At 46.5% G+C, this 10,266-nt stretch overlaps 1 protein-coding gene across 1 annotated transcript in view; it reads left to right on the top strand.

The window, feature by feature from the left end:
• The window catches only part of POLR1E (polymerase (RNA) I polypeptide E, 53kDa), a gene marked incomplete at its 5' end in the record, with an annotated part of 15,627 nt that extends 13,216 nt beyond the window's left edge, over positions 1-2,411 (top strand). The window contains one exon of the mRNA XM_010015871.1: positions 2,252-2,411. Within this exon, the coding sequence (XP_010014173.1) occupies positions 2,252-2,411 (160 nt within the window). The remainder of the gene's footprint in view (positions 1-2,251) is intronic.
• Between the last annotated feature and the right edge of the window lie 7,855 nt (positions 2,412-10,266).

Here is a 10,266-nt window from a genome sequence, read left to right as displayed (position 1 = left end):
GGAAAGAGATATAGGCAGGCAGCGTAGAAGTGGCCAGGTGGGGCAGATTCTATAACAGGACCTGTTCACTGACACTCAGCTCTGTTTCTTGCATGACAAATCACAGCACTCTTCACCTTCTTGCCCTCTGTGTCCCTTGTCCTGCAGAGCTCCAGTCCTTGTTAGGTACCACTTTGGGTGTAAGTAGTACTTTAAAGGTACCTGTAAGGTTTGCAGCTGACTGTAACAGGAAAACTAGAAATGGGGGTTTTCTTCCATAGTCGCACTCTGAGCTTGTAGTTGTGTTTACATGGAAGAACCCCAGGCCCCTGAAATTAATCCATTCTGGGCTCAGCTCCAAGAAAATTGTTTCTGTAATACTGATAAACTTGGGGACTCTGCAACAAGCATCACGGGGAGAGGTTGTAGGCAGAAATACTGGCCATAGTATTTGAAATCGTTGCCAAATCACGGCTAGTGAAGGTGAATGGGTAGAAAGCAGCTTGCAGAATAAGCTTCAGGGCAAAGAACCCTTGCTGTGTTAGTTCTTGGGGGCAGTTGCTCCCTAGACTTCAATTTTCTATGAAGGAATACGTGTCATGCACCTGCCATTAGCTGCAAGACCTGCTTTTCCCAGCAGATGTCAGTCGGAGGCTGCTGCCAGCTCCCCTGTCTCCAGGAGTTCTATTCCAGTTTGTGCTGCACAGTACTGTCTCTCAGGCCCCAGCAGAAAAAATCAGGAATCGAAGAGAAATGCTCAACAAGTGCACTGTGCTTGATGGGAAGCCTCCCAGCAAGCAGACGTAACTCAGTAGGCACCTTTTAATTAATTTTGTCTGGGAAGGGGTCAGGTGGCCTTGTTAGTGACTGCTCAGCCATGCTTATTAGTATCTGTGTCCCACCCTGTCCTGTTTTGTGGGTGATGGTTACACCAAGGACATGTGCTTTCTAACTCAGTCACTGAGGCTGTGGTCTTAGCAAGACTGTTTAGTGACTGTGCAGCTGGGTAGGAGCTGTGGAGGAACACAAACCTTTCACTGCAACTCAGAAAACATTGTGGCATATCCTGGGTTTTCTGGCTGAGGGGTATAATGTTACGGTCCATAAATATCTGGAGGTAATCTGAGCCCTTAGTCACCTCCTGGTTTTGCAAGCTCCCTAGTCAGCCATGATGCAATTACTCCTGATTTTGTCCCCATTTACACTCTTTATTCTTTGATGTGTAGTAGTGGGTTTAACAGCGGTGTTTGCTATTGGTTTCCATCTTCTGTTTCTTGGTTTCTTTCTTTCTCATTATTTTTTCCTTTTTTCATTCCCCCCTTTTCCCTTTTTTTTCCTTCTTTTTCTTTCCCTTGTTGTAATTAAGCTTTTTAAGGAATCCATGTTGGTTTTTGCAGTTGATACCCAGATTTTGCTCTTAACTACTGTACTGGAGCTGGGAACACAGGGCATAGGATGCTGGTGATGAAAGGGTGGAGGAGGCTGAGACCTGTTGGAAAAATTGAGGACAGACACATGGCCCTAAGTTCCCTGATGGGATGATCTGTGCTTGGAGTGGAAAGTTCAACTGAAGAACCCTTCCCAACTCAATCTGTATGTCTTTCAAAGATAACAAAATCAGCTGGGAGGATTCTGGGACTTGAGTGTTCTCAAGACCCCAGCTGAAGCTGGACCATCTATTTCCCTGCTAGCTTCCCTTCAGTTGCACTTTGTGCTCTTTGTTGGACAAGCATGCAGGTGTGTTCTCGTTGTGCCTTGTCCAAACTCTTCACACTACGCATCTCAGCCAAGCCTCTCTTCTTTCAGCTAAGGATGCTGAATTTTAGGTGCTAAGAGATGTTCTTGCTCTACCAAGTTCCATTCATCATACAACACACAAGAGATGAGTGCACTGGGAAGCAACCATGGGCTGCCAGCAGCAGCATCTGAACACAAATAATGCCTGTTCTCTTTGTAAGGAAGTGGAGAGCAGCATTATTTTTCTCTCAAGTCAGCTTGAGTAAAGCAATGTGGGTTTAGAATGCTATCCACGGTGGTGGTGCAGAGCTCAGTAGCTTTCTAGCCTCTTCAGGAAGGCTCTACCTCATAGTCTTTGAATACTTCCCGCATCTGCCTCCATAGTATCCCTGATATGCAAAGAACACATCCTGCTTGCTGGTGCCTTTTGGCTTCTCCCCTGTGGCAAAAACCTGTTTGTTGATCTTTTCTGCAGTATCATGGTACAGAAGACTTGTGCACCCCACTCACACAGTGTTTCTCTGGTGTTTTCCAGGATGATGGACATCGCAAAGGCCATGCGGTTGAAGGTCTCCAGGGCAAAGGGGCTGCCAGAACTTGAGAATGATCAAAACCACAAGCTGGGCACTCTCTCTCTCCCTTTGCCTGTGCAGAAGGCATCAGGGAACCAAAGGAAACGCAAGAAAATGAACTAAAATGTCTGGGAGGGGCAAACCAGTTCTTTTCTCAACTGCTGTACCACATCATAGGGATGCTTTTGTCTGTTGGATTTGACTGTCCAGCATCAGCACATAACCGTGCTGAAATCCTCTCTCAAGGCTGGGTTGCAGCAGATGTTCACCTCATTAAACTGCTTATTCTTTCCATTTATGTAGAAAAAGCTGTAGTAAAACTTTTTTTCTTTTTTCCTGTCTGTATGAGGGGACAAAGATGAGGTTGTGCTGGAGCAAGAAAACATGGTTTAAAACTGCAAGTCCTCCACTGACTACTGAGGATTCCCAGTCCTTGGAAGAGAGACTTCTGGGTTAATTTATCTGCATATTCAGTCTAGTCCTGGGCTGCAAGGCTTATTCCAAGTGTATACTAAGCAAGGTTGTAGGAATCTGGGGCTTGTGAAAAGCTGAGGATCACCTCCAAGAGAAAAAGCTTACATGAAACAGGAACATGGGCTGTCAAGAGCAGTCTTCTCTTTGAGGTGTCTTTGCTCGAGATCATAACTTTAGTACATAATTTTGGGATTTAAGCGTACCTTGTCTCACTACTCACAGCTCTGTCACTCATGGAAGTGACAGAAACATCCAGTTTTCTGGGTAAAGGAATTAATGCCATTGGAATTGCAGGCTGTAGATAGGAATGTTTCTATCACAGAATTGCTGAGATTGGAAGGGAACTCTGGTGATCTCTTCCTCCAGTCCCCCTGTTCAGCCAGGGCTACCCACAGCTAGGTGCTTTTGCGAAATGGGTGGCTTAGTGTTAAAGAATGTCCATCAGAGGTTTTAGCAAGAGCCGTTTTACTACGATTTAAAAAGGCACAACTTAACAGAATTCAGTGATGAGGTTCACTCTATTACTTATTACATGGATGACCCATACAAAGGAAGATTGAGGAAAGATTGAGCTGAGTATGATTGATACAGAGACCAAAGTCACAAAGGGTAAGGGAAACCCTCCTGTTGAATTACGAGACTCAGAGTAGACCACCTTCCTTTCTAAACTCCTGATGGAACCTAGGTGCAGCTGGATCTAGTCTTGGTCTCAGATGTGGTCAATGGTATTCATCTAAAGAGTTACAAATGCCATTAAGGAGCAGTTTGCAGTTTTAGGGTGGATCTTATAAAGTCAGTTAATGGAATTTACTACAATTGCTATAAATTTATCCACGCATACACATACATAGACACATAAATGTATACCTGTTAAAAATTTCCTTGAATCCATGAAAATTCACCTTAGCATTTCTCAGCAGATGAGGGTTGAATCTGGAGGAGTGGAGGACTTCAGCCTAGGCTCCATCTTTTGGTGATGGTCTTGACAGTCCTCTGATTATTGCAGACTGCCAAGCTTGCTGACTCTGAGGGGTGTCCCACTTGGAAAGAAATGCTGATCACTGCCTGCTGTGGTACAGGAGAGTTCAAAGGGCCTCACTTTGGACCACTATTTATAGTGGCTGTAGTCATTAATAAATCTCCATCCTGGCTGCAACCCAAGTTGGTAATTACTAGAAATTTTTCAGAACTCCAGTAACAGTGGTACTGTTCTACTCGGGCTGCAATCAGGGGAGGAGTGTTCTGGAGCTGTCAGGGAATGACTGATTATACCTGCTGTTGCTTCCCACCATGGGCAGGGTCCCTAGTGTGATCAGTGCCTCCCTCCTTAGCCATGTATTAGTTCCTGGTATGGTCAAGGGATGCTTCACCACCCAACTCATTACAAAAACGCCAAGAACTGACAGGAATTCCTGGATTGTGGAGCAGCCCAGAGGGTAGGGGGTTGGAGGAAGGGGGTTGCACCACCACAGAACCATATCCATGTGACTTGTGAGTATCTCCCGTGATGAAAATTCCACAATCTCCCTGGGCAACCTCTGGCAGTGCTCAGTCACTCCCGCAGTAAAGAAGTGTTTGCTGATGCTCAGAGTGAGCCTTCTGTGTTTCAGTGTGTGCCCATGGCATCTGGGCACCACTGGAAAGCCTGGTTTGCCGCCTTGGCACCTTCTGTTCAGTTATTTATAGACATGGATGAAATCCCCCTGAGCCTTCTCTCCAGGCTGAGCAGTCCTAAATCAGTTTTTTCTCATAGTGATGCTTCAGGCCCTTTGGCATCTTAGTTCCCCTTCACTGGACTCCCTCTGGTATGTGCCTGTTTCTCTTGTACTGGGAAGCCCAGAATAGGACGCAGCACTCCAGGTGTGGCCTCTCCAGGGCTGAGGAGAGGGAAAGGGTCACCTCCCTGACCTGCTGGAGATGGTCCTCCAAATGCCACCCAGTACACCATTAGCCTGTCTGCAAGGGCCTGTTCCTGGTTCATGTTCAACTTGGTGTCTGTCTCAACCTGATTGGAAGACATATGTGACTCAGACCTGGTCCGAGTTAATATATTTGTCACCTGTTTGGAATTAAGGCACAAATGAGGCCAGATGCTGAAACTAACAGACTCAAGTGTTTCTTCCTGGAGAGGTCAAAGCAGAGAGAGAAGAGGGAGGGGGAGAGAGAGATCAGAAGAGTTGCAAGCAGATAGTCACCACCCCTGGATTCAGCAACATCTCATTGGTCCTCTTCACCTAGGGTGTTGCCAGTGGTGGGAGCTCCCCTCTGACCTCAGCCCTGCCCTTGATGTTCATGTACTTTGGAGTGTTATCCGTAACTTGCATGCAGAGAGTAGGGATAATGATGGATGTGTTTTACTGAACACATGCATAGTTCCAAAGTTGGGGGTCCGCGAGGGTCCTCGGGGTGGTCATGCCTCGTATTGTGGTACCCTATCCTTTGAGTCAGCATTTTTCACAGACCTATGGAGACTTATCAGCTTCAAATGAGGGGGTGAGAACAATCCTGCCTATGCAGTATTGAAAGAAACATCCTTGTTTGCTTCATATGCGATAATTCTTGCAAAGCCTCCCATGGTCAAATGCAAATGGTATCTGAGACAAGCTCAGTAAAAAGTGGTGTTTGAGAAGTGATGTTTGAGCCAAGCTCAGTTTCCAGCATCCATAAGGACCCTAAGGTCCCTTCATGCCAAGTTGTCTTCCAGTTGGACAGCCCCCAGTCGTCCTGGGGCGTGGTATTGCTCATCCCCACGTGCAGGTCTCTGCACTTCCCCATGCTGAACTTTGGAAGCCTCTGACTTATCCAGGCCTTGTTCCCAAGTCAGTAAAGTGGATTTGCACAGGGACCTGATCTGGCTGAAACCAACTTTTAGGTAGTTCTTTTAAATCTCATTAGGATCTGGTCTTCTGCATGTCAGACCAGGCAGCTCTGACTTAGACAGGTATGAAGCGCTATTCTAAGACCCATAATTAGTTTATCCTCTTTATCTAACTGTAGTTCATTGCAGCTGCGTTTCAGGTGGCTGGTATGGGGAGGGGAGCAGACATGGATCACCCTGATGGTGCTGTAGGGTTTTGGATGAAAAATTAACTGCTGCTGCAAAGCTGCTACTGCATGCCAAGGTGAGCAGAGAAGTAGAAAGCAGAGGTGGTTGCCCAACCAACTGAGGAAAAAGTGATGCTCTTGCCCATGATTTGGAACACCTTACAGCAAAGAGAATGTTAACTGCTTTTCTTGATATCACTGCTATGTGCAGCAGAGCCTATTCTGACCATGTCTGAGAGCATCACCCCTAATTTAGCCCAAATGCGAGAATGGCTTATCTGCAATTTATGTCACTATTAGCTGATGCACTTTGGAAGGCAGCTGTTTGCTTTCCCAACAACACAGCAGAGTTCTCCTCTATGTGGAAAGAAGTGCCAAGGCAGGGATGTGGCAGTGGGATGTGGAAGGGGACCGGATATCCCATCGTGGGCCCAGAGAGATACTCTGCAGTGTTGGGCAGCCCCCACTGAAGCAAGCAGGACAGGGCTGCAAGCAGGTCCCATGGAGGGGACTCTTGCCAAGGTGTGAACCACAGCAAGGTGTAGGTAGGCTAGAGGGATTCGGAGAACCCAGTAAATTACACTCCTTGCTGTCCACATCACGGAGAGAAGAGTGTGAGTAGATGATCCCTTGTAAACAGGAAAGGGTGAAAGGAGAAATCCAGTGGCAGTGGGGAAAGATGCTTTGCTGCAAATGAGGAGAGGTTTACTAACACTACTTAACTTTATGGGGTCACCTTACTCGAGAGCACACCTTGGACATTGAAAATGCAAGATACACTGGGTAGCTCTCCAGAATCATGTGTGTAGGTCGGCCTGTGGGAGGCTGACGGGCACGGAACCTCTCGCCACTAATCCTCTGCCACCACCCAGTACTTTGCTAGCATACAGACAGCATTATAGTCCTTTTGATAATGTGTTTGGCCACCAGATAAAAGATTCTATGAAATAGGCTGGACACAGACTCTTTCTCACACCAAAGAGCATGGAGCTCTGTAGGACAGTGTCAGGTTGGAGTCAGCTTCTCTTGGCAGTGCTGGCATATTGTCTCACAGCTGATTCCTGCACAGACAGCAGGAGGACAGGCACAGCAGCCGGGAGGCACTCAGCTTTTGCCAGTGCTGCCTTTCTGGAAATTATGAGCTCTAATTAACTTACAAGCAGACAAATGCACTCTTCGAGCAAAGCAAAATGCAAGGTCTGTGCTGTGCCAAGAAGCAGCTGTGCAGGTCATGAATGTGCACTGGCTTTGCACAATTTTCAGGTGATGAAGAAGCCAGCAGAGCTGTGGACTGTACTTTAAGCAATCTGCCGGGTCAGGGTGACTGTGAGCTGTCACCCACTGTCACGATGAGCACCTGCCTTAGGGTGTTGTAGAAGTACAGCATGCTGCTTCCATTATGCTCTAAAAACTATCTATGGTAATACAAGATCATGAAATATTTTACGATTAATGCATGCCAGTGAAAGTTATTGAGGCCCCACTGAATTCTCTCCACAAAAGAAGAGAATAGTCTTTTCTGACTCTGTGTCTGAAAGTGCTAACAGTACTGACCACTCAGGGTCTTAAATACATTTAACATAAAATTGAAAGATTAATTGGGAAAGCAAACTTTATTTTTGCTTTCTTTGTGAAGATGAAGTCAGTCTGAACATTTGGATTTTTCCATAGTGATTGACAGTGCAAATATTAACATTTGAAGACAGTATTTGAACTCTACTTCCAGATCAGCCTGTTGGAAGTTTAAGGATACTTATTCCATATATTGCAATTAACTGCTTGCTTATATTCTCCAATGTGAAGTGAGTTAAACTACATGTATTTTGTGAGCAATTTTCTGTATGCCTGCTTGACAGCATGTAGATCCTCTATGGGGCATATTGCTGCCCCAAAGTGAAAAAAAGCACTGAATGAAGAGGATGTTAAAGCTATTGTAAAAATCTCAAATCTCACTGTTGTTTTTTTTTTTTTGTTGGGGTGGGGGGGTTAGGTCTGGATGATGGGATCCAGAAGCCTCTGGGAAGTGCCTGAACACAGAGTCATTCTCCTAAATCCCAGTGTTCAGGCCACTGCAGGCAGCCCCAGGCATTACAGATTCCCTACCTTATTTTTGAGGTTCTTAGCATTGGCTTAAAAGTATGTTGAGCCTACTCCACCTTGTGTGTGCCAGTAACCGCTACTGTGAACAGTCTGAGCCTCCACACCTGTTACAATTGTGCTGTTTATTTCCTTACAGGCATTTTCAGAGTAGTACTGAACATTTCCAGGTGCTTCTTCAGGCATGACAACCTTCTGACAACTTCCAGTTTAAACACTACACCATCATCTTTCTGTCTGTGCCAGCAGCCTGGCTCTGTCCTGACTAATGTACAGCCCACCCTTCCTCTCCCAGTTCCCCCATCTCTGAAAGTTCCCCAGGGTGATGCTCCCCCCTCACATCAAGGCTGTGGATGCGTGCCTTTGTACATGAGACTGGCAGTACTGCAGAGACAGCCACACAGTCTGGGACTTCAGGTTCCTGACCTGCAACTTGAATTTGGGTTCTTGCATCCTTACCACATGGCCGTTCTTGCTATCAATTTGTGCATTCATTCCTCTCCTGCCACTTACCCAGTGACTCAAACAGGCATGCTGTGTATTGGCTTCTCTCCTGCTGCTGGCTTCTTCTACTGCTTGAGGCTGTCCCTGCTCCAGAACGATCCACCAAGCAAACCAACCCTGTTATGAGCTGGAGGAAGGGTCTCAGGTAGGAGTTACAAACTGCTTTCCCTGAAGTTTGTCTCCTCCAGAGCATCACCATGGCAGGGACTGCCCTGCCATGCCTCAGTGGGTCTCATCTTCCCATTTCCCTAAGCCTGCTTCAGCTCAGCCATGCCCAGTGTGGGGGAAAGTTATGATGATTTCAGTTTGAATATTGGCTCAGACTGCATTAATGTTGGCTTGAGCATGAGCGACCTTGAATCATGGTCAAACTGACAGGGGAAAACCAAGGCGGAGAACAGAAGTAACAACTACAAGATAAGACTGAATGGATTGCAACAAGAAGCGGGACTAAGCAAGTAGACATTGCAACAAAAAGCGGGACTAAGCAAGTAGAAGATTGTCGCGTGGACAGTGGTAAAGAACCAATGGAAGAGCTGGAAGTGGCACGTGAACACAGAGACTGAACCAATCATAGCAGCTTAGCTTATGCAAGCAATATTAGTATGCTATATAAGGCAATATATCCAAATAATAAATGATCTTTGGCTTGCTGGCAACCAGGGGTCCGTGCCTTTAATCTTCACAGCTCAGCACAACAGAAACCCATGTTCAGCTCTCCCTTGTGCAGTGCACATTTTTCCCCACACTGCTCAGGGAATGGCTATCAGCAATTTGTACTTCAGCTGCACTAATCTCTTAAAGTTTGTGCTAGGCCGGCTTTGACTTTATCCTGAGATAAATCAGGCCTTTGACCAACTCACTAGCCATACTGTACCAAAATAAAACAGGCAGTCTTTTAGTCGTAAAAGATTTCTGGTGGTGGTGGTTCAAGATGACTCCAGACTGCACACCCAGAAGTTATACATACATACAGGTAGGGGCAGAGATTTGGCAACTTAGAGTTGTTGCTTACCTCTGGTTTTAAACCTACTCCCGAGGACAGGAAAACTCTCCAGGACTTCGGCATAGGCTGTGTGCTTGCCAAGTACCCATCCCTGCTGGATGAGCCAGGTTGCATCCCACGGCCTTGCAGTGCAGTGAGCCACAGTTGCCCCACAAGCCACTCTGGGAGTCTTCACTCAGTTCAGAAAGCAGCCCAGTTACTTAAATGTAGACAGCTTTTAAAATACAGCATTTTATTTTTGTAAGTTTTCCTGAAATTATAGAAATAGGAAAATGGTACTTCTCCTTAAAAAAAGATAATAGAAACCTGATTGAATGTATTGGCTGTTCTTGTATCATTGGTCTGCAGAGAAGCATCAGGCTGTGCAATGCAGCTATACCAGCTTGTAGCAGGAGAAACCCTGCATGGCCAGCTTGTTATGTGAATGACACAGAGAACATCCAGCTGGGAACCAATTGCTCGTTTCAGGAGGAAACCAGCTAGTTGGTCACATGAGGCTATGGCATGCAAGCCTCTGTCTCTCCACAGCAAGAACCCTGAAGCTCCAGGGTCTAGCCGGGAATCCCCAGTGACACTCTCAGAGCCATGTGCCCCTGCCCAGCTCCTCCCAGTCCCAGGGGAGCTCAGCACCATGGGCTGGGGGACACTCATCCTCTCCCCAGCGCTTCACAGACCCAGGGGTAACTGCCATGGGCACAGGGTGCAGGGGAAGAGCATTCTGGGATTTCACAAGGCTTATTACAGGATGCCCAGGGGAGGAACCACATGTGGAGAAACACAGGCATTGACACAGTTTGGGGAGAACAGATGTGGGAAAACAGAGTGTCATAAACGAGTGAGCCACTCTCGTTT

The sequence above is a fragment of the Nestor notabilis genome, unplaced genomic scaffold (assembly GCF_000696875.1).
Source record: "Nestor notabilis isolate BGI_N333 unplaced genomic scaffold, ASM69687v1 scaffold6566, whole genome shotgun sequence".
Taxonomy (NCBI): Eukaryota; Metazoa; Chordata; class Aves; order Psittaciformes; family Psittacidae; genus Nestor; species Nestor notabilis.
This window is presented reverse-complemented; position numbering and strand designations above follow the sequence as displayed.